The 24,810-nt window shown below is 34.1% G+C and overlaps 3 protein-coding genes across 3 annotated transcripts in view; 1 reads left to right on the forward strand and 2 right to left on the reverse strand.

The window, feature by feature from the left end:
• Nucleotides 1-6,780, reverse strand: part of LOC136040076 (diacylglycerol kinase epsilon-like) — an 88,778-nt gene extending 81,998 nt beyond the window's left edge. The window contains exons 1-2 of the mRNA XM_065724151.1: nt 6,737-6,780; nt 683-753 (exon numbers count right to left, since the gene is read on the reverse strand). The gene's annotated coding sequence lies outside the window, so the exon portion shown is untranslated. The remainder of the gene's footprint in view (nt 1-682; nt 754-6,736) is intronic.
• A 186-nt stretch (nt 6,781-6,966) lies between these two features.
• LOC136040079 (cleavage and polyadenylation specificity factor subunit 4-like) overlaps nt 6,967-24,810 on the forward strand; it is a 28,391-nt gene continuing 10,547 nt past the window's right edge. Inside the window, exon 1 of the mRNA XM_065724154.1 lies at nt 6,967-7,214. Within this exon, the coding sequence (XP_065580226.1) occupies nt 7,112-7,214 (103 nt within the window). The 5' untranslated portion in view covers nt 6,967-7,111. The remainder of the gene's footprint in view (nt 7,215-24,810) is intronic.
• On the reverse strand, nt 20,219-23,086 carry LOC136040078 (protein disulfide-isomerase-like). Its single transcript, XM_065724153.1, has one exon. The coding sequence runs from the start codon at nt 23,056-23,058 to the stop codon at nt 21,580-21,582; it is 1,479 nt and encodes a 492-aa protein (XP_065580225.1). The 5' UTR covers nt 23,059-23,086; the 3' UTR covers nt 20,219-21,579.

The raw sequence follows: 24,810 nt of genomic DNA on the forward strand, positions 1-24,810 counted from the left end.
TGTCTCCAGAGGGTATTTTAAAGTACCCACCACCACTACTTCTTTCTCTAGAGGGCCCTGAAATTTGCCTACATGACAGGCTTATACCTAGCCTATTGAAATTTGACAAAACAACATTTTACCTTAATTTTCAGTTACTAGTTGCTGTTTCTCTAACCTTTAGTTCTGAAAATGCAATTCCTGTTATTTGAGCGGAATTTTTGCCTTATCAATGTTTTTTTTTAAATTTAGGAAATGTATTTGCATATCTTTAAAACCTTATAAAATGGAATTGAGCAAAGTTATGAAGCTGAAAACAATTTCGTTGTACTTCAATCAAGCAGAAGATCTATTTTGCAAGGTTTCACTTTTATAACACACATATTTTTAAAAGTCATCAAAGGCCAGCGTCCTCTATAGGGAGAAGGAGTGGAGTTATGTCCTTCCCAGGACATAAGCTACTTTAATCTGTAGATTCATCCCTGAAAGTTTCATTTTTCTAACCTAAACCCTTTCTGAGATAGCAAAAAGTCAATTAACTAGAGTTTTACCAAATAAAACTTTCAGGGGTGTGGGTCTACAGGCTAAAGTATGTCCTGGGAAGGTATTTTGAAGTAGCCTACCTACCCCTTTCTGAGAGAGCAAGAAGTCAATCAACTAGACTTTTACCATTTAATGTAATAAGTGACATGCTTTAACTGACCTTGATAATCTTACAATACCAATTTCTATTTACTCATAAACTCTTGATTGATATTCAGTACACTACTAAGCCTAAGGCCTTTTTTCGCGTCAACCAAAGAGACTGTTTGAGCTCAACCACTCGGTGTGGTTGAGCTCAACCGCTGTTTTTGCGTGAAACAGTGACAAACCAGGTTGTCATGAAAAGTGATTTTGCGTGAAACAATTGACTGGTTGAACTCTAATTTAACCAGAACTGTCATTGTTTTTAACCGTAGGGTTCTACCATTCATAATTGTTGGTTGACCTTTTCAGGCGTAGATTTCGAAAAGAAGAATTCGTAGGCTATAAATAAGTCTATATAAAATAAGAATTATAAGCTGACAAATAGAATTCTAGCCTCGCAAAAGTAAGGTTTAATTTTTTTTTTTCGTATTAGGGCTATTTGGATAAATGTTGGGTTATATCCTGCAATTTGATTCACATAGGCCTTAAGACAGGAAGTCAAGAGTTTGAATATGCTTTTGAAAACTTATGTAGATACTTGGAAATCTTTGTTTCATCCTTTTGATGCCCTAGGCTTGACCTTAGCTTGGTAATTTGGCTTCAGAGATAAAACCTTGATGAAGCAAGACCCTAGTGGTTATAAAGCATTGTTAATCCAATTACTATTCTTACTAGATGCTTCAAGATATGTTGCATCTTTGTCAGAACTTTTTACATTTCAGCCTTACCCTATAGGGCCATGGATAAATTTTCAGGTCAAACTCTAGTTTGGCTACTGTTTGCTATCTTAGAAATGGGTTAAGTCAGGAAAATAGAACTTCCAATAATGAATCCAAAGCAAAAAATACGTAAAATTCTAGTTTAGCTAATTTTCATTATCTTGGAAAGGGAATAGGTTACAAGAATGAAACCCAGTAATTAATCCAGGGTCAAAAACACTCTGGGAAGGTGCTGCCAGGCTTCTATGTCAACCCTTTTCTGATTTCTAAGTCTTAGATAATTGCTTACTCAAAAGGTCTATACCTATACTATTGAAATTTTGACAAAACAAGATTTACCTTAATTTTTAATTATCAGTTTCTTTTACTCTGGCTTTAGCTCTTAAAATGCAATTCCTTTTATTTAAGTAGCATTTTAAGCCATATCAATATTTTTTTTTCAAAATTTAGGAAATGTCTTTGCATATCTTTAAAACCTTATAAAGTGGATTGAGGAAAGCTGTGAAACAGTTTCTTTGTACTCCATGTAAGCAGACCTTCCCAGAACATACTTTAGCCTTTAGACGCATCCCTGAAAGTTTTTTTTCATTCTCACCCCCTGGTGCTCTTTTACACATTGTATAAATTGTGAAGAAATGCCTGCCCCCTTGCTAAGAGTCTTAGAAGTATCTTATATCAAAATACACCTGATACAGTTTAATTTTTTAGAGATGACACAGAATAGCATTAAAGCTGAGTATTTGCTTTGCAAGAAATGTGTCCCTTCTGTTGTAAAGCATTTTGGATAGACACTAATCTAACCATGGACGTATTGCTGTTGCAAATGGTTTTGCTTAAAATGGTTTGGAAAACAAATAGCAAATGTAAATTTGCTTTTTTATCATTATTTAAGACTAGAATATCACAAAGCTATGCAATCACATTGCTTGTTGTATCTTAAGTAAATACAATCCCTGATGGAGTTTTGTTGATACCTGTCTTAAAATTAATTTGTCTGAATAAAATATATTGTTTATGGGACAGTAGAGAAAATGGCAACAACCATGAATTGAGTTTTTTTCAATATTTCTTTTTTTAAATAATAGTTCTCTGGTCACATTTGTGTTCCTTGCTAAGTTGTTGGCACTCTGGTTTGGGAATCCTTTGTCCAAGGGGTACAGGTTTAATTCCTGGCATTGCTAGTGTATTTGGTTTTTACCAGCTAAGTATTCATGATGCTAGTTTGCATCTTAAGTAAAGCAATCCCTGCTGGAGCTTTGTTGACACCTGCCTTACAATAACTTGTCTAAGTAAAATACAATGTGTATTGAAGATTAGTGAAAATGGCTGCAAATCCATCTTGTTTTTTTTTTTCAATATTTTTTTTTTTAATAGTTGTTCTACTCTGGTTGTAATAATATTCTTGGCTAAGTGGAAAGCACTCTTAGTAAGAAATCATTTGTCCATGGGGTACAGGTTTGATTCCAAGTATTGTCTGTTTATTTTATTTAAATGGGGGTCAGTGATGTTAGACAGATCTAAACCAGCTCTAAATAGGCAAATGGAGAAATATACAAAAGGTAAGCAGGGAGGGTGTACAAAAGCACAAGATTTCTGGCCCCCAGCCCTTAATTGCAATTCTTGGCCAAAGGGTCACAAAGTGGAAATTAGCACTGCCAGTTTAGACCTTGATGTGTCAGTGCTGCCATATTTACTTACTTGCATATTGGTGTTGAGTTTGCCCACATTTTATCTTCATTACTATCTAAAATCATTTAGACATTCAGCAAACTGTCTCAAACCACAATTAGTATCGAATAGATTTTGGGCCTTACTGACTTTTCCTTTATAGCAAAGGTTTATTGTTGTGTATAATGTAGATATTTTAAAGTAATCAATCATTAAGAAGTCCCTTTTAGTTTTATCAAGTTTTTGAGTAATAAACCTTTTTAATTACCTTAAAATATTTATTCAGGTCCTTTACTATTGGCTGCCCTTTATATTACAATAATGATTGAAATATATTGTGGTAACTAAAAATTTGGATAATCCAACCTATTTTACCATCTTAAGGTTGTTTGCAAAGGTGTATGAAATATTTAAGTACTGACTTAGCTACAGAAAACTTCTAGATATAATAAAATGTAAGCAAGATGGCTCTTACTTTGACCATATCTATGGAAGCACTAATGAGAGAGTGGGTCATTTGATGCATTTGTAGGATTGAGTGAGATGAGAAATGAAGTGTAGGTTTGATGAGAGATGGCTGGTGAATGTGATGAGGGATGAATGTTTTGCAAGATTTTAAAATTTTGGACAATTTCTCATGTTGACAGTAGAGTGCAGAAGTAAAATTTTATAATTTTTCTTCTTTGTTTCTGTTATGTTAGACAATGTTGAATATTCTAAAGTGAAGTTTCTTTTTTGTTTGGAATTGTGATGGCCCTAGGGCTTTAGTGCAATACAAATTACTAATGTTTATTCACTTTCTTTAAACAAACACAAGGTCTATGTCTCCTAGCTTTAACAAAGTCAAGTGTAATTTTAAGACCAGGGATTTCAAAGTAGGTCAAATGAACTTGTGGTAAAAATGAGCAATTTATGAAACATCTAGATTAAAAAAAAGTCTTTTAGACAACAAAGAAGACAATTGAATAAAGAAAAGTACCTTATATCATAATTGTTGTGCACCCTTAAGATAGAAATGAACAAAGCTTCAATTAAGATTCTGTTTTGTTTAAACAGACAGAAGGGACAAACCTCCAAGCTTTGACAAATACAATCTCACTTTGTGGCTCCTATCTTTTCAAAGGGGACTTTCTTTGGATTTTTTCTATCCAACTAAAACTGAAAAGGACAGCATGATATACAAGTGACCTTCCAATTACCCTACATAGCAAGAGAAAATCATTAAGTTAGGCTATGCTTTATCTCAATCCCCCTCCCAATGTGCAGAAATATGGCTCAAATTTCATATTTTCAATGCATTTAACCTCCTGTCACCTGTTTTTCTAGTTATTGTTTGTCACATTTGTTTAATTTACAGCTACATGGGATGAAGTTAGAGAGACAGATTGACAAAACAAATGGAAAATAGGAAATTTCAGCAATACATTTTTATATTGGGAGGATTGAGGGGTAAAGTAGAGCAAAGTTGAATATAAAATGTGTTACCAGCTATTATTCTAAAAATTATGAAGCATGAATTTTTTTTTTTATTATGTTCCTTTCTCTTCAGGTCCTTCTCTAGGGCTTTACCAAATCAAACATTCTATGCCCAGAAAAATTAGCAACAAGGTATAGTCTATATACAAAGGCTTATGTTATTTAACTATGAATATGGAATTTAAATGGCAATCAGGAACTGGATACAGGCTAAAGCAAGTAAAAAAGAAAGAAAAAACTTCCCTAGTTAGCTCAGGAGACTTTTAATAGATTACTCTTCAGATAATTGCCTATGATACATAATTTAAATATTTACCCCTGTACAGTAGGGCGTTAAAACAATCTATCACAATGTAAGATACAGTATATTTAGATATGATGCTGATTTACAAATTCCAGGATTCTTTGTTGTGGTTTTCATAATTTTGTTGATAAAGTTTTATATATTCATCATTTTTTATTTTATATCATTAACATTAGCCAAACTAAACTTCTCAATAGAACTTGAATGTGGTGGCTATAATGCACAAGTACTGCAAAAATCTTACAACACATTATGTGTTATGGTAACTGTCAGTGAGAAAAAAACTATTTTCCTAGTTTAGCTTAATTTGTTATATTTTTGTGCTTATCAGAAATATTTTGTTAATTTTAGGCAGCTGTCCCCCCTCAAAAAATTCTTAAACATTTGCTGGTTTATACTTAACCAGTATTCTACTGAAAACAAAAATTTAGTATATATTTTGTATTGAAGAAATATAAAGTCCTTTGGATTTTTTTTTATTAGGATTAAGCAGTTTGCTATTTTCTTTTGTTAGGCTAAGCCTGTAATAGTGCTTTATTGTGAACAGTCAAAATTTGTAGGGATTGCAAAGGCTAGCCTGAACAATATGTTATTACAAATTATTAGGTTAAACTTCTGTTTGGTAAAATTCTAGTTTAGATAAATTTGTATTATCTTGAAAAAGGTTTAGGTTAGGAAAATGAAACTTTTAGGGATGGGTCTAGAGATGAAACTATATCATGGGAAAGTATTTTGGAGCATCCAACTCTACTCTTTCTCTCTCTTAAAAATGTTTGCCTTAAATTACCTTAATTCACATTGTCTAATGAAATAAGGATTAAATCCTGTAGAATTGCTGGTTAGTGATAATGACAGTTGGAAATCTTAATATTTGGTCCACACCCTTAAAAACGCTTGTGTTATAAAAGTGAAACCCTTGCAAAATAAATCTTCTACTTAAATGACAAGAAAAAAGCGTTTTTAGTGTCATAACTTTGCTCAATTTCAATTTATGAAGTTTCCAAGATTTGGAAACTTTCAGGATATACATTTCTCTATATTTAAATACGAAACAAAGGTAAATGGCTTAAAATTCTACTCAAATAACAAGAATTGCATTTTCAGAGCTAAAACCAGAGAAACAGAAACTGCTTGCTGAAAATTAAGGTTAGATGTTGTTTTACCAAAATTTTAATAGTTACAGACCAGTCCAGTATGCAAAATTCCCAGATTTAAAAACAGAAGAGGGTTATCACATAAGCTTAGCAATAGCTTCTCAGAGTATGTTTTTAGCTATGGATTAATCACTGAAAGTTTCATTCACCTAACATAACCCCAATCAAAGATAGCAAAAAGTAGCTAAACTGGAATTTGAATGGAAATTTAATATATAGCCTGGTAGGCTAGTAGAATTCCAAATCAAAACAAAAAGAAGTCAAACTAGAATTTTATCCTCTGTTTAGGGTAGCTCAACAAAGCTAAAGTCTTATCATTTAGGACTTTTTTATAGATAATTTTGCTTTTACAGTATGAATACAACATTTTCCAATATATTACCTGAACAATTTAACCAAAGATTCCACTAAATCAGAACCTTCCTATCTCTTCAAATATACCAGAGAGTATGCTAGATCATTTTTCAATTCTCTCTGACCTCAAACTAATGTGAAATATGTTAAATCCGGAGGAAATTAAGCCAGTGCTAAATCATTTAATTATAATAGAATGACACTCTTAACACTATACGGATGTTTTATGTTTGAAATTTTTTGCCCAAACCGACAAGTAAAAAGAGTGTTTTCGCGAACCAGTTTTGTTTGAGCTCAACCATATGTAATTTTTTCCGTTTTCGCGTTAAACATTCAAGCTGGTTAAACCAAAGCTGTCATTGGTTAAACCAGCTGGTTGACGCGAAAAAAGGCCTCTAATGTGAAGGTAGGCGACAGTCACATTACTGTGATTTTAAATTGAACGCACAGATAACATCCCTATCGGACATTTGTAATTATTTCAAAAGGAAAGTTTTAGCATAGTAAAAGTTAAGAAGGATTGTTATTTTGTGTTTATATTTTTATCGTTAGAATAAGCCTAATTATACTGTATTCTTTATTCAGTCTCAAATTAAAAATTTATTTTGGGACATTTTTTCTACTATTCAGGATAGACTGCTTTTAGCAAACATTTCAAAATTCCATTTTGTGACATTCTGTGACAAAATTCAGATTTTCTTTGTAGAAAATCTGAAGTTTTAAGTGAGAATAACTGTTTATCTTCAAGGCTCTTCAAAATCATATTTAAAATGGAAGCTCTCATAGCGCCTGTTAGCCATTTGAGGTTTGATATAGAATCAGCCTTGGAACAGCAAACTGGTGCTCAGCCTTTACCTTTTGCTGGAATGGATAGTAAGTGCCATTATAGTATTTTATGTGGTAGCAGTCTTGTTTATACCCTGATTTGGCCAAAAAACAGTTATTTTTTCTTTTTTGAATTAATGTGACTGCTTAAAGAACAATGCCATGAGCTATTAAGTGATCTGAGTCAACCTTTTAGATAGGCCTATAACCTATGCTAGCCTAGATTGGTAACTAGCAACAATTACAAGGAACCAGAGAACCTTTTTACAAATATAAAAGCCCAATGAAGAATTACATTTAGGGTTGAAGATAGAATCCATAAAAATGTAGGCCCTATTCTAGTCTATGTTTTGTACATTTTTTGACCATAGCCTAGGTTAAATAACTTTTAGCTAAATATGTACACTCAAACACCTGATAAGATACTCAATATCCTGTCAGACATCACTCAAGGAAACGTTTTAATGAGATAAATGTAGTTTACAATAGCCTACCTTTAGATTCCTTAATGCTCTCTTCAAATACCTTCTTTGTTCTTCTAATATGGTATTGTTATCTTGGCTTGGCTTTCAGAATAAGATGGTTTAAGTCACTGACAATAATTTCTTATGAAATCTGCCTCTAGATCAACTTCTCCCATTCTGGCAAACACTTTTGTACTGTCAATGAAATTGTTCATTTCATCCTCCAATATTCTTTCTAAAAGTCTCTTCATAACTTCAAGTATCTCAGTCACAATGATTATGTTGATTTTCTCTTCTTCAAATTTTTCTGTTGCTATCCTGATCTTGTCCATGTTTTTTTTTTATTATTCATAAAGATAAGGCAAGCAATAAATTCAGAGTTTAGAATCCCTTTCAGATGGCCACTAGCCTGAGCCTTTGGCCTTGTATTGGTGTTTTTATCTTTTTTGTTTTGTAATTAGCTGAAACTATTGCTTCAAAATAAGTAGCTACTGCTTACATGGTTTAAGCCCCTGTAGTTTACTGAGTCCAAGAAAAGTTTCAGAGATTAAAGCTGTTTTCTATCAAATAGACTTTTTCAAACAGTTTGTGGTAACAATCTGTAGTGAGGAGCAACCTAGCTCAATAGTAACCAAAACTCTAACAAACAAAAATTTTGATTGTTAATATATTAATACTAGCTGTTGGGGTGGCACTTTGCACCACCCCAACACCTAGTTGGTGGGGGCGCTTTGCGAACCCCCCCCCCCAAGCCCCCCTGCGCACGTAAGTTGTTACGCACCATTGTAGTTGTGTCCCTGTGTCCCACTTTTGAATATAGATAAAAGAGAAAAGATTTCTCTTTTTGTTATAAATATATATATATATATATATGTTTTTAACTATGTAAAACTTGCAAATATACAACATTCTTTGATGTCCCATTGTCTGTGCATATAAATAGATTGTCAGGTTTACAGACTCTTGAACATGCAACATAAAATTGTCCATGGGAAAAACAATCTGTATTCAGATCTATACCTCATTATTCTAATGATTGCCCTTGAGCTTTGTTGATGATGGTTGCTAATCAAACATTCCCTGTGTCCTGGTTGTCATTTATATTCCCAGTTGTCATTTGTGTCCCAGTGTCCCAGTCTGTAATTTCTCTTTGATTGTCCTGTTTGTCATTTATATTCCCTGTGTCCCGGTCATCATTTGTGTCCTGGTGTCCCAGTCTGTAATTTATCCTTGAGTGTCCCAGTCATCATTTATATCTCCTGGTTGTTATTTGTGTCCCAGTGTCCCAGTCTGTAATTTCTCTTTGAGTGTCCCAGTTGTCATTTATATTCCCTGTGTCCTGGCTTTTAGTTTTCTTTTTCTCCTTTTTTTTCAGTTTTTTTTCCTTTTTTAGTTTTTTTTCTTTTCAGTTTTTAGTTTTTTTATTAGTTTTTAGGTTTTTTTCTTTTTAGTTTTTTTGTAGTTTTTACCGTTTTTTTTAGTTTTTTTTTTCTTTTTTAGATTTTAATTTTTTACCTTTTTTTGTTTTTTTTTAGTTTTTTTACGTTTTTTAGTTTTTTTAGTATTTTCTTTTTAGTTTTTTTTGTAGTTTCTACCTTTTTTAGTTTTTTTCTTCTTTTGTATTAATGCTAAAGCCAAGGTTCAAACCTGGAGCCTCTCGGACCTAGAACCTGAAACATAATGCTTTACTAACTCAGCTACTTTGGCTTGAATACATTTGTTTTGAGCAGCTTCCTCGGGTGTTGCCATTGTAGGTTCTTCAGTCATTTTACAATTAGAAATTTCTCTTTCAACGATCTTCTTACAATTAAAAATTTGTCTTCAAACAATATTCTTACATACCTGTGTCCTGGTCATCATTTATATTCCCTGTGTCCCAGTCGTCATTTGTGTCCCAGTATCCCAGTCTGTAATTTCTCTTTGAGTGTCCCGGTTGTCATTTATATTCCCTCTGTCCTGGTTGTCATTTGTGTCCTGGTCTGTATTTTCTCTTTGTGTGTTTTTTCTTTTTAGTTTTTTTTAGTTTTTTTACCTTTTTTTCAGTTTTCTTTTTCTTCTTTATTTTTCAGCATCACTATGAAATACATATCGCCGAACCTTTGTTTTTTTAACTAAAATCTGGTAGGCATTGATGACCTTAGCCAAGTCAAAATCCCAAACCCAATCATCATTGCTATCATTTTCAGTTTTGATATGTTTTGACTCTTGCTGTCCAGGTGGATTTTCATCTAACTGCGCGGTTTTGCGTTCTTTAGCTGCAAGCCTGTTTTCTTGCTGTTCTTGTGATTCCTCGGCTTGCTTTCTTTTCTTACTTTCTCTATCAGCCATAAGTTTTTTGGCATAGACTCTTTGAGCTGCTTTCTCGGCTGTTGCCATTGTAGGTTCTTCAGTCATTTTACAATTAAACATTTTTCCATCCACGATCTTTTTACAATTAAAAATTTGTCTTTGAACGATTTTCTTAAATACTTTTAATGACGTCATCGTCATAACAAACATGACGACAACTAACTTCATGACGACATGATGACATGACGTCACTTGACAGACCCACAGACAAACAACTTATTTTTATATATCTTCACCCTGAATTTTTTTTTTGAATTAAATCTTTATTTAAGTCAAAACGATCCTACATCTTACATTAATATTGCACATTTGAATAAATAACAAATTACTTTGCTTACTGGAACTACGTCAGAATCTAAGCGTTTTTTATCACAGATCAGAAAATATAATTCATGTTTCCAAATGACATCGTTTGGTGCCCAAATCGAAAATCCAGATCAATTTATCCCTACTTTCAAAGGAAGAGGGCAAATTTACCATAGAGCAGGGTCCCTTCTACCATTCTCAGGCGAGAATCATAAATTTTTACAATTGTACTTCATCAGTGATAGAAATTATGAATTGAATGCACATTGTGAAATTTCTCCCGACATTGAAAGGACTATCGTTTCCCAATTGCAACATCTTTTCCACGAAAATAATAATTTAGTACGTCTGTTCAAAACAGCCATCGATTTGATGCCTACTAATAGGCATAAAATTGTTATTTCCGCTGACAAAACGCCTCCTGGCCAACATGTGTGTAGATACAATGCTCAACTATTGACGAAGTGGCAATCGTTATGGCCAGTGATCAGTTTTTACCTCGAGATATTATTCTTCATAAGCAAAACGCTCAGTTGGTAAGAATTGCTGAAACTCATCGATGCTACGATGCCCTACAATATCCTATCATTTTTTGGGATGGAGCTGACGGCTATCACTTTAATATTAAATTGATGAATCCAGCCACTAACAAAGAAATGAATAAGAAATGCAGTGCAATGCATTATTATTCCTATAGACTATGATTTGGCAGGATGAAGACAATTTTATTTTAAAATGCAGTCAATTGTTTCACAAATATGTCGTTGATATGTATACAAAAATTGAATCAGAACGTTTGCTATATATCCGTCTGAATCAGACCAAGCTCTGCTCTGAACAATACATTCATTTGCGAGATGCAGTTGTAAATGACGGTAATACCACAAACGTTGGAAGATTAACGATTTTACCTTCATCATATGCTGGCAGTCCCCACCATATGCATGAATATGCTCAAGATGTTATTGCATATGTTCATCTCTATGGTCGTCCAGATTTATTTATTGCATTTACATGTAATCAATCTTGGGACGAGATACTGCAGCTTTTACTTCAAGGACAATCGGAGGTTCATAGACATGACATTACGGCCCGTGTCTTCCGGCAAAAGTTGAAATCACTGATAAACTACATAGTAAAACTTGAAGTGTTTGAGTCAGTGCGATGCTGGATGTACTCAGTGGAATGGCGAAAACGAGGTCTGCCACACGCACTTATACTAATCTGGCTACATAATAAAATTACTTCTAACGAAATTGATGATGTGATTACCGCTGAAATACCTGATGAAAATGTCGATAAGGGGTTATATGATATTGTTGTAAAAAATATGATACATGGACCTTGCAGTGCACTGAACGAAAGTTCACCATGCATGGCCAAAAGAAGGTGCACAAAGCAATATCCTCGACTTTTAGTATCCAACACAATTACTGGCAATGATTGTTAGCCACAATATAGAAGAAGATCTACTGAAGATGGGGGTAAAACAGCAATAATAAAGAAGCGTAACAGTACCACCATCAAAGTAGATAACCAGTGGGTTGTTCCATATTCCCCATTATTATCAAAAACATTTAATGCACACATAAACGTTGAATACTGTAACTCCGTAAAGGCAATCAAATGCATATGTAAATACGTGAACAAAGGCAGTGACATGACAGTTTTTGGCTTGCAGTCCGAAATCAAAGATATCGACGAAATCGTACAATATCAGGCTGGAAGATACATAAGCAGTAATGAAGCTGTTTGGCGAATTCTTTCATTTCCGATACATGAATGTAGTCCAGCTGTTGTTCACTTAGCGGTACATTTACAGAATGGTCAACGTGTTTATTTTTCGGAATCCAACGTGCAACAAAGAGCCCTGAATCCACTGGATACAAAGTTAACTGCTTTCTTTTCGCTATGCAAAAATGATTCTTTTGCAAAAAAAACTGCTGTATACTGAAGTGCCTTCGTATTACACGTGGAATACTAAAAATAAAGTATTTGAACATCGAAAACAGGGTAAGTCAGTCGACGGCCAACCTACCATCTTCAAAGATACCACGATAGGAAGACTCGACACCGTTCACCCCAATCAACATGAATGCTTCTTTTTACGCCTGCTTTTGGTGAATGTACCCGGTCCGACGTCCTTTGAGTATTTGAGAACTGTAAACGGTACTATACATGACACTTACCGTAGTGCATGCCAAGCTCTGAATTTATTGGAGAATGACCAACACTGGGATAACTGCATCAATGACGCGTGCGAAACGTCAACTCCAAGTCAAATTTGTGCATTGTTTGGCATCATACTAACAACTTGCTCTCCATCAGCTCATACACAGTTATGGGGAAAATATAAATCAAAAATGTCTGAAGATATACTCCATCAAAAACGGTTAGAGACGTCAGATATGACTTTTGATTTTACATCAGAAATTTATAACTACACTTTAGTTATTATAGAAGATTTGTGCGTATGTATGGCAAACAAAGCTCTTCAGGATTTGAGAATGCCTTCACCTAATTGTACCGCTGCTGTTTTGACATGTGTAGAATTGGATCATGAACAAAGTTACAGTACGAGTGATCTATTGTCGTATGTACAAAATAACATTTCCAAGTTAACGTCGGAAGAAAAAGACATTTATGATACGATAATGCATTGTGTCGATAACAACGTTGGAGAAATTTTCTTTTTGGATGCGTCAGGAGGTACTGGTAAAACGTTTGTGATAAAATTGATTCTGGCATCAATTCGATTCAAAAATGATATAGCGTTGGCAATTGCGTCGTCCGGAATAGCCGCAACGTTGCTGCCTGGTGGAAGAACTGCTCATTCCGCTTTGAAATTGCCTCTGAATTTGCATTCTACAGAAACTCCCACGTGCAATATTTCCAAATCATCTGGGATGGGTAAAGTATTGCAGCAATGCAAACTTATTATTTGGGACGAGTGCACAATGGCACACAAAAATCGCTCGAGGCTCTGGATCAATGTTTGAAAGATTTGCGAGGGAATTCGAAACCCTTTGGCAGCACATTAATATTGCTTGCAGGAGATTTCAGGCAAGCATTACCTACAACACCTAGATCAATCCCTGCAGATGAAATGAATGCTTGCCTGAAAAATTCTAATTTATGGGCACACATAAAAACATTAAAATTAACTACAAATATGCGTGTCCGATTGCAAAACGATGACTCTGGTCAAACATTTTCAGATCAGTTGCTGGCAATTGGAAACGGAAAGCTCCCAGTAGACTCAATTTCAGGACGTATACAACTACCTGCTGAATTCTGTAATTTAGTGACGTCCAAAAATGAATTGATTGTAAAAGTATTTCCGAATATTCTAAACAATTATAAAGATAATAAATGGCTAAGTGAAAGAGCGATTCTTGCACTCAAAAATATAGACGTCCACAAAATCAACAATATTGTTTTGACCAAGATTCGAGACCAGGCAGTGCTTTACAAGTCAGTCGACACAGTTTTGGAACCAAATGAGGCGATTAATTATCCATCTGAATTTTTAAATTCCGTGGATCTTTCAGGGTTTCCACCATACATGCTACAATTAAAAATAGGCGTACCAATAATACTGTTAAGAAATATCAACCCACCAAAGCTTTGCAATGGCACGCGACTTGCCGTAAAAAAACAATGGAAAACGTAATAGAGGCCACAATCTTGACAGGGCCTTTTGAGGGTGAGGCTGTTCTTATTCCTTGCATTCCCGTGATTCCAACGGATCTGCCTTTTCAATTTAAAAGATTGCAATTCCCAATTCGATTAGCATTTGCAATCACCATCAACAAAGCTCAAGGTCAATCATTAGAAAAATGTGGGTTCCCATGGACAGTTGTACGTTGCATGTTCGAGGGTCGGTAAACCTGACAATCTATTTATATGCAGCGACAATTGGACAGTGGAGAATGTTGTATATTCGCAAGTTTTACGCAGTTAATTTGTATTGTATCTATTTATCTATCTATCTATATAATAACGATTTGTGTGTATGCATGTTTGTTTGTTTTTAAAAAGAGCGTTTGCATATGACGTCATTATAAGTACATAAGGCTTTGTATATGCACAGACAATGGGAAAGCCAAGAATGTTGTATATTCGCAAGTTTTACATAGTTCAAAACACATATATTAATCTAACTATTTTCGTAGGTGGTACACAGGGATACAACTACAATGGCGCGTAACGACTTACGCGCGCGGAGGGCTTGGGGGGCGCGAAGCGCCCCCACCAACTAGGTGTTGGGGTGGCGCGTTTGCTAGGAGTAGAGCAAAATCTTTTTTGTTCGGATATGCATGTGATTGGGTAGGTACAATTTTGCCAATTCGCTTATGATTTTTGCTTTTTGTGGTTGTTGTATGTTCATTGACTGTACTGCATTAGAATTTTATGTAAAAAGGCACATGTTAGGAGTTAATTCATTTGGATTTTCATCTGGATTTTTGGTGATAATTTGATTAATTCCCAATAATACTTATGATTTATTTCTACTTGGGAGAGGTGGCCATTTTGATCTTCTATCATTACTTGCAGAGGCTAGATGGTTTTTCCAGGGTGAATCTCTCTTATGGGAGTGTGAGCTGGGTTGTTTTGAGGAAGGAGTCTTATTGGGGGTGCTTGATGCTTTTGGTAGAATGGTTGGTCTGTGGGTGAGATGGTTGTGTTGTTTCATAGAGTTTTTGGTCAGGTGTCATTGACCTGCATTTACTACCATTGCTGCACACAATGGGCAAGGTATGTTTTTTCTGTTGCTATTTAGAGTGTTAGTGCTCGTTTTTCATATACAGGGCATAAAGTTTTATTTGTAGAATCGTGGGGACCGTTGCAGTTGATACGTTTTGGCTGATTGTTTATACAATTTGTCATTCCAGCGTAGTTCGAAATTTTACAAGCATTGCATTTATGTAATATTTCACTACATGTGTTTTTTGTGTGTCCTAGTTTTAAATATTTTTGGCATTGGATAGGTTTTGGCTTGTAGGGATAGGTTTGGCTGTAGGAATATCTTATTCAGGTTGTTATTTTCTTCTCTTAGTTTGAATAAGAAAGACTTGCTTAACTTTTGGCCATTGGCATCTGGTTTACCCAATTGGGTTACATCAGCTACTGGGATTGGGTTACCAGTTCTGTCAGAGGCCCTTCTTTTAGATCCTGAATAGGAATTTCTGGAAGGATGTTGTATGCCACTATTTTAGTTGGGTTTTGGTGTGGGGTCCAGAGAACAGATTTTATTGGTATGTTCAGAAGAGATTTTGAATTCTGTAATATATCTGCTGATTTAGAATCTTGGAGGACTATTAGAAGAGATCCATCACGGTTAATGTTTAATGAGAAGATTTATTTTAACACTTTGAAGGTTGCAACCCTCAATAGAGCTATCTTTTTTTTATCTCAAAGGGGGTATCTGGAGTGATTTTAAGTATATTTCAAGGTTTTGTAAGGGGAATGTTGGATCATGAGGAGGTGTATTATTTTTGATTGGGGAGTTTTTTTCCTTTTTTTTGAGTTTCTTGATAGGACCTCTTGAAATTCATTTTCATTATCATCATGACATACGCCCCCACTTTCACCATTGTATTATTCAGTGACCCCTCAAGTGAGCTTTTAGAAAGTTGACCCCTCAAGCTTCATCCCGTATTTTTCCTAACCTTCGAATTTCAACCAAACCTTCATCCCGAATTTTTTTTTTAATTAAATCTTTATTTAAGTCAAAACGATCCTACACCTTACGGTAATATCGCACATTTGAATAAAACGAATATCTACTTTATGAATATCTATTATCGATTAATTAAATTATTAGTTTCGCTGAATTGACTAATTGCAAACACAGATCGGTTTTAAAACGTTCTGCACTTAAGTACTGGCATACTCACATAAATTTGTTTCTTAAATCACTGTTGGCACTTTTTTTCAATATTTTTATTGAGTTTGTTATGTCTTTTCACTTTTCTTTCACACTTATGCTAAAATTTTTCATGTCTATGCCCTATCAATATATCTTTTGGGTTAATTATTGTTCATTCAAATAAATATAAGTTTTTAGATTTTCACATCATAATACTTTTACTGTTTAAAATATTCACAAGTTGTTAAAGTTCGTAACGTTTTTAAATGTTTGTTAAATTGTCTGAAGAGTCGTTTGACTTAGATCGTTGTCAAAACATTACTTGGTGTGTCGGTTCGCGAGTTATATCGTTTGAGCTTACGCTGTTCTTCATGATATATATATATATATATATATATATATATATATATATATATATATATATATATATATATATATATATATATATATATATATCAAACAGTTCGTGGTAACGAACTGTAGTAAGGAGCGACCCGGCTCAATAGTAACCAAAACGCTAAAAAATTGAATTTTTATATCAATAACTACATCAAAAGAATCGCATTTTAATGCTGATTTTAAATATATAAGTTTCATCAAGTTTAGTCTTACCCATCAAAAGTTACGAGCCTGAGAAAATTTGCCCTATTTAGGAAAATAGGGGGAAACACCCCCTAAAAGTCGTAGGATCTTAGCGAAAATGACACCATCAGATTCAGCGTATCAAAGAACCCTACTGTAGAAGTTTCAAGCTCCTATCTACAAAAATGTGGAATTTTGTATTTTTTGCCAGAAGACAAATCATGGGTGCGTGTTTATTTGTTTTTTTTTTTTTTTTTTCTTTTCCCCAGGGGTCATCGTATCGACCAAGTGGTCCTAGAGTGTCGCAAGAGGGCTCATTCTAACGGAAATGAAAAGTTCTAGTGCCCTTTTTAAGTGACCAAAAAAATTGGAGGGCATCTAGGCCCCCTCCCACGCTCATTTTTTTCCCAAAGTCAACGGATCAAAATTTTGAGATAGCCATTTTGTTCAGCATAGTTGAAAACCATAATAACTATGTCTTTGGGGATGACTTACTCCCCAACAATCCCTGGGGGAGGGGCTGCAAGTTACAAACTTTGACCAGTGTTTACATATAGTAATGGTTATTGGGAAGTGTACAGACGTTTTCAGGGGGATTTTATTTTGTTTGGGGGTGGGGCTGAGGAGAGGGGGCTATGTTGGAGGATCTTTCCTTGGAGGAATCTGTCATGGGGGAAGAAAAATTCAATGAAAAGGGCGCAGAATTCTCTAGCATTACTATAAGAAAACAATGAAAAATAAACATGAAAACGTTTTTTCAAATGAAAGAAGCAGCATTGAAACTTAAAACGAACAGAGATTATTACGCATATGAGGGGTTCTAAAAATACTTTAGCATAAAGAGCGAGGTATTTAGGAGGAGATAAATACCTCGCTCTTTATGCTAAAGCATTTTTAGTAATTTCAACTATTTATTCTACGGCCTTTCTGATTCAGGGGTCATTCTTAAAGAATTGGGACAAAACTTACGATTTAGTGTAAAGAACGAGTTATTAACGAGGGTACAAACCCCCTTATATACATAATAATAATTAAAGAATATAAAAGTTTGTTACGTAAGTTAATTCTAAAGTTACGTATATTTTTTGCTAATAAAAAAATTCGTTAAAATTAAAATTAATAGTTGCCTTTTTATGTAACGGAAAAATTGCATGGCAACTAGGCCTCCTTCCCCATCCCATATTTCTCAAAATCGTATGATCAAAACTAAGAGAAAGCCATTTAGCCAAAAAAGGAATTAATATGCAAATTTCATTTGAATAGTTTACGTGTGGAGAGTCAAAATCAAACATGCATTAATTCAAAAACGTTCAGAAATTACATAAAAAAAACAACTAGTTTTTTTAACTGAAAGTAAGGAGCGACATTAAAACTTAAAACGAACAGAAATTACTCCGTATATGAAACGGATTGTTCCCTCCGCAATCCCTCGCTCTTTACGCTAAAGTTTGACTCTTTGCCACAATTCTGCTTTTTAAAACAATTAAAAGCTTTAGCGTAAAGAGCGAGGGATTGCGGAGGGAACAATCCGTTTCATATACGGAGTAATTTCTGTTCGTTTTAAGTTTTAATGTCGCTCCTTACTTTCAGTTAAAAAAACTAGTTTTTTTTTTATGTAATATATCTATATAAAAATAAGTTGTCTGTCTGTCTATGGATCTGTGGATCTGTGGATCAGGTGACGTAAAAAACGTAAAAAAAGGTAAAAAACTAAAAAAAAAACTGAAAAAACTAAAAAAAGGCAAAAACTACAAAAAAACTAAAAACTAATAAAAAAAATAAAAAAGCTAAAAAACTAAAAAAACTAAAAAAACTAAAAAACTAAAAACTAAAAAAAAACCTAAACTAAAAACTAAAAAAAAAACTTAAAAAAAAGGAAAAAACTGAAAAATAGAAGAGAAAAAGAAAACTAATAAAATTAATAAAAATAAAAAAAAATAAAAAAGATAAAAATTAAAAAAGTAAAAAGAAAAAACGAAAAAAAAACTGAAAAAGCTAAAAAAAAAGGTAAAAACCAATAAAAAACTAAAAAGAAAAAAAGGAAAAAAACTAAAAAAATTTTCATCTAAAAAACTAAAAAAAACTAAAAAAGGTAAAAACTAAAAGAACTAAAAAAGAAAAACAAAACTAAAAAAAGGAAAAAAACTGAAAAATAAAGGAGAAAAAGAAAACTAAAAAAATATAAATAAAAATAAAAAAAAATTAAAAAGATAAAAACTTCAAAAAAAACTAAAAAGAAAAAATAAAAAAGCTAAAAAACCTAAAAAAAGGTCAAAACCAATAAAAAAAAACTAAAAGGAAAAAAAGGGAAAAAATTAAAAATTTATTTCATCATATACCAATTCAAAAACGAATGTATACCGGGATGACGACCGGGACACAGGGAATATAAATGACGACCGGGACGCAGGGCTACAACTACAACGGTGACGCCGGGGGCACAGGGGGGACATAAATGACGACGGGGACACAGGCAATGTTCGATTAGCAATCACCATCAACAAAGCTCAAGGGGCAACAAAGCTCACCATCAAACAAAGACGAACGGGACGCTCAAAGAGAAATTACAGACTGGAACACTGGGACACAAATGACGACCGGGATACTGGGAATATAAATGACGACCGGGACACAGGGAATGTTCAATTAGCAATCACCATCAACAAAGCTCAAGGGCAATCATTAGAATCATGAGGTATAGGTCTGAATATGGATTGTTTTTCCCATGGACAATTATATGTTGCATGTTCAAGAGTCGGTAAACCTGACAATCTAAATAAATGACGACACTCAAAGAGAAAGCGACCGGGACAAAAGGGATGTTCGATTAGCAATCAACAAAGCACCGGGACACAGGGAGTATAAATGACGACCAGGACATCAGTAAAAAAAAACTAAAAAAACTAAAAAAAAGGTAAAAACTACAAAAAAACTAAAAAGAAAAAAATATATAAAATACGATGGATATATAAATGACGATGGCGACTCAGGGAATGGTCGATTAGCAATCACCATCAACAAAGCTCAAGGGCAATCATTAGAATCATGAGGTATAGATCTGAATACGGATTGTTTTCCCATGGACCATTATATGTTGCATGTTCAAGAGTCGGTATACCTGACAATCTATTTATATGCACAGACAATGGGACAGCAAAGAATGTTGTATATTCGCAAGTTTTACGTAGTTAAAAACATTGGGGGGCGCGAAGCGCCCCCACCAACTAGGTGTTGGGGTGGCGCGAAGCGCCACCCCAACAGCTAGTCTATATATATATATATATATATATATATATATATATATATATATATATATATATATATATATATATATATATATATATATATATACCGAAACCCTATAGGCAAGTGTGTATTCTCCTGATGAGCCCTTGTGTTGGGTTGTTGCCTCTGATTTATTTGTCTTGGAGAAGAACTTCTTCTCCAATCTTCATGATTGTTCTAATGTTGACAATGTAGTGTTTCTTTATAGTTGGAATTGCAGGCACTCTGTCAATGTTCATAGTTCTTGCTGGAGATCTGCATCATGAATGATAGGTGTCTTGTTTCTTCAATTTACTTCTTAAGGTTTAAATCAGTATTAGTTCGGTATCAATATGTGTGGATAGTTTCTTCTATGACTGCGAAACCCTATAGGCAAGTGTGTATTCTCCTGATGAGAGCCCTTGTGTTGGGATGTTGTGTTTCTTTATAGTTGGAATTGCAGGCACTCTGTCAATGTTCATAGTTCTTGCTGGAGATCTGCATCATGAATGATAGGTGTCTTGTTTCTTCAATTTACTTCTTAAGGTTTAAATCAGCATTAGTTCGGTATCAATATGTGTGGATAGTTTCTTCTATGACTGGTATTATTGAGGTGTTCTGTCTTTGTTGATAGCTGTTAGGTGAAGTATCAGGTGTGATCTTTCAGGCATTCTTTGGTGGTTGATAAATCATAGGAATAGATGTTACTCGTTCCTTGATTTTTGACTACAATGGGTCGTCGGTCAGTACCATGGTATGCCAGTTCCTATAATAAAAATTTCTTGGCAGGAAGTAAAATTATGCATAATAATACGTAATATTATTATAACGACAATGTATGTAGCATTCAGTAATGAGTAATAACTAAAACATTATTATTTCGCCATTAACTACATGTAAAATTAAGATCTTGGCCGTGATTCTAAGAGAATTGTTCTAAAAAATGGTTGAATTCTGCGTAAATTTTAAAGGTCTTAACTTTACATATAATATTTTCTGCAAAATGTTTTATATTTCTGATGTATGATTGTGTCGAATAGAAAAACAACATAATTTGTCATAGCTTTCAACCAATATACATCAGCAATATTTTTTTTTTTTACTTTAGGGACAGGATATTGGGATATATAAAAGACGACTTCTTAATTCTCCTATATTGGTATATCCTCCCGGTTCTGATGGCTGAACCAGTTTTAATACGGATGGTTTAGAGGTCTTAATTTTACATATAATATTTTCTGCCATATATCTCCAATGTATGATTGTGCTGAAAAGAAACACAACATATTGTCTCATAGCTTTCGCCCAATATACATCGGCAATATTTTTTTCTTTTTTAAAGATAGAATGCTGTTTGTTAAAGAATCAATCCGGCACTGTACACCATAACCGACCTGTACAAAATTTTATCAAAGTTAACAAATTTTCAATAAACAAAATACAACCCCTTCTCTAGAGCCACTTGTTTTTTCTTTCTTCCAACATAAAAAATGAAGTCTACAGAAAGAGAGAATGTTACATAAATTTAGAAAATGAACGAGTGGGTTGAGGGACTGAAATTACTTAAGTAGCTGGTTTACAGTTCGTCTTTGGTATGAACTTCTTCTTCTTCTTCCTCATCAGGAGCAGCCTGTCCAGATGCTCCACCAGTTTCAATAAATTTGGACATCCCTTCTAAGGTACGTTCACCATTGTATTCCACAACCTTGTTGTCTCCTTTTTTATACAGTTTAATTGCAGGGAGTGATTGAATTTTGATGTCTTCCAATTCATTAACAGTGGCATCCATTTTGGCTATAACAATACTTTGGTTGTCCTTGTATTTCTCGGCAAGCTTTTCATAAATAGGTGTCAGTTGTTTGCAATGTCCGCACCAAGGAGCGTAGAATTCCACAAGGACATCTTTGGTGTCATCAAGGACAACTGCATGAAAATTCTTGGCCACTAGAACCTTCACAGGTTTGCTATCCCAATCTTCAGGAATCTCTTCAGACAAGAGATAAGGCACTAGCTTATTATCAAGGAAAGCTTGGACAAAAGACTTCATGTTTTCCGCGGTAAGCTCAGGGTTTTCAGGCTTATATTTGGTCATATCCTCTTCAAGTTTAATGAGTCTCATTGTAGGTAATTCAGTTTTCTTTATGCCACAAAATTCCATGATACCCTGATGATGTTCTTCCTCAGTATCAACGGTCACAAATAGTAGCTGTCCCCTGAAGTTCCTGGCAAGTTGCTTTGCTGCTTCATGCGCTTTCTGATATTGTTCTGTTATCTTTGAGACAAAAATGAGAAGGTGAGACTTAATTTCACCACCAACGATTTTTGATGCTGTTTCACGATTCAATTCGACTACAAGTGGCAGAGATTCGCCTTGAACAAAGGTTTTAACAGCATCTTCTGTCCACTCTCCATTAAAATTGACTAGTCCATCATCAAACTTTTTGAAGAGAACAATGGCCTCATCACTAACGTCATGATCTGCGTATACTTGGCTGTCCGATGTAATACCAAACTTGACATCGTCCAAAACAGCCGCTACAGAGAGGAATGTTCTGCCCTTTTCTGATGATTGATCCTTGAAGAAACCAATGACAGCTACTTCATTATCTTCAATGAATGCTTTTGATTGGTCTCTATTTTTCAGGTCAACAGCAGGTGGTCCAGTCTTCTTTAAGAGCCAATTAACAATTTCCTCAGATGTTCTTCCGCCTGTATATTCTGAAGGTTTTCCATTTCTAAAGAACTTCAATGTTGGAAATCCTCGAATACCATGTTCTTCAGCAAGCTCTTGTTCTTCAATGGCATTTACTTTAGCCAGTTTGATTGGTGAGCCGTCAGATGCCAGTTTCTGTGCAGCTTTAGCATACTCTGGTGCTAGGGATTTGCAATGACCACACCATGGGGCATAAAACTTAACAAGGATGTGCTCACTATCACTCAAGGCACTGGCAAAGTTTTTTTTAGTGAGAACTAATATTCCTTCGTCTTTTTTAATTTCTTCGTCTGACAAGGCTAATTGGAGAGTAAGCAAACTAACAATAAGTATTAATTTCATATTTTCTGTCCTATCTAAATTACTTGTGTGGTGAAGAACTTAATAGCCTACTATTCAAACAACCCACAGGACTATACAGATACAGATGGAGAATTAGCATTTGAGAACGTATCAATATGCTGTTTCTTAAATTTTGGAACATATATGAAAATGATTCAAAATACTTGTGCAATTACGAGTTTACGGAATAAGTTTTAAAAACATAAAAATGTTTCTTTCGTTATTATATTATCAGATTGTTCTTCTAATTACGTCACATTTTCTTTTTTTTCAAACTCATGGTGTATTTTTAATATCAAGGCTCCAAGATTATTCCATGTCTCCAGATTGAATTATCTATCAAGCTGGAGATTTAGCGTTTCTACTTTTTGTTAAACTTATGGTAACAACTTGGAGGCGTGCCATCAAATGCCAGAATTGGTTTTTTCTTCATGTGTATTATTGCCATATTTTTTCTAAATTGTTTTTCTGTTTCTTTAAAATCTGATTTAAGGGTATGGTTGATAACAAAGGTGACTCTCACAACGTCCCTGGTTTTACAATATCAGCAAAACTGCGCCTCAGAAATCCGAAAGTGCAGGTTCAACGGATCTGAAGAGTCGAATTCTCTTCAAGGAAATAATTCCAGGCATTCCCACGTATCAGGAACACTTGCCTAAATTATTTGGATTCTTGGATTCTCCATATTCAAATTTGGGTTTCTGAAAAGATTTTCCAACTATATTTCATAGATCACATTATGTTTAATGCTCGTCTTAGCATTTGAGAGCATACCTAAAGAACACGGGAACTGTGCCTGGTGTTTGGATGCATAAACAAGAACGATTAATAACAATAATTTTATTTCAGTACACACATACAAATTCAGATACGGCACATCAAACTTCAACTTTAGATTTGGTTGTCTATCCTGCATCAATGTAGGTATTACTCTATCTACTCTCAAAACTCTCCAGCTCTCTTATATACTCGTTTTGTTATGGGATGTTTGACCTCCTCTAAAATAGGCATTACAGTGTCGCAATAGGACTGGTATTTTTACACTTTTGCAATACAATTGGTATCTTCTTCTCGTAATAAATTGTAACAAGCATTTTCATATACAGTTCATCGAGGTCATCAAAACTTTTTTTTTTTTTTTTTTTTTTTTTTTATAGGAACCACATTCTCCTTTGCTAGTGCAAAAAGAAAAATTCATGTATGCTGTTGCAAGAACAACTAACAAATTGAACCTTTCTCAAAGCTTGTATTGTATAGAATAAAGAATTTAATGATGAAATTTTCAAACTTGGAATTTTAAAGGAAAATAAATAATGAATTTTTTCTCGAATTTTTTTTTAGTAGGGAATCGTAGGCCTTTATGTCACAAATTTAGTGTAAGCTTATTTTTTCCAGCTTATTGAAATTAAAATATATTGGTAAAATTTATGAAAATTATCAAAATGTACATTCAACAGCTGACATCTCTATGTAAAACTAATATAAAACTGTTAAACACAATTCCACATATTATCAATTTTTCACCAACTCCCAACACTTTTGTGCATGAGAAGAGATGATGCCATCCTAACCTTCAGTATGATTTGCTTCTTCTTGTTGGTCCAGAATTGCTTCTTTTTGTTGGTCCTAATTTGAGAACCAGAGGTAATCAACTGAAACTTTTGAAGCATTCTACCCAAACCAGATTCTGCTCTCAATTCTTCCTCAAGAATCTTTAATGATTAGAACAAATTCTAGTGATATATCTACTGC

The sequence above is a fragment of the Artemia franciscana genome, chromosome 20 (genome assembly GCF_032884065.1).
Source record: "Artemia franciscana chromosome 20, ASM3288406v1, whole genome shotgun sequence".
NCBI classification, from domain to species: Eukaryota; Metazoa; Arthropoda; class Branchiopoda; order Anostraca; family Artemiidae; genus Artemia; species Artemia franciscana.

What these genes read in the sequence shown, in the direction of transcription:
- LOC136040078 (XM_065724153.1), bottom strand. Translation starts at nt 23,058, where the DNA reads ATGAAATTAATACTTATTGTTAGTTTGCTTACTCTCCAATTAGCCTTG.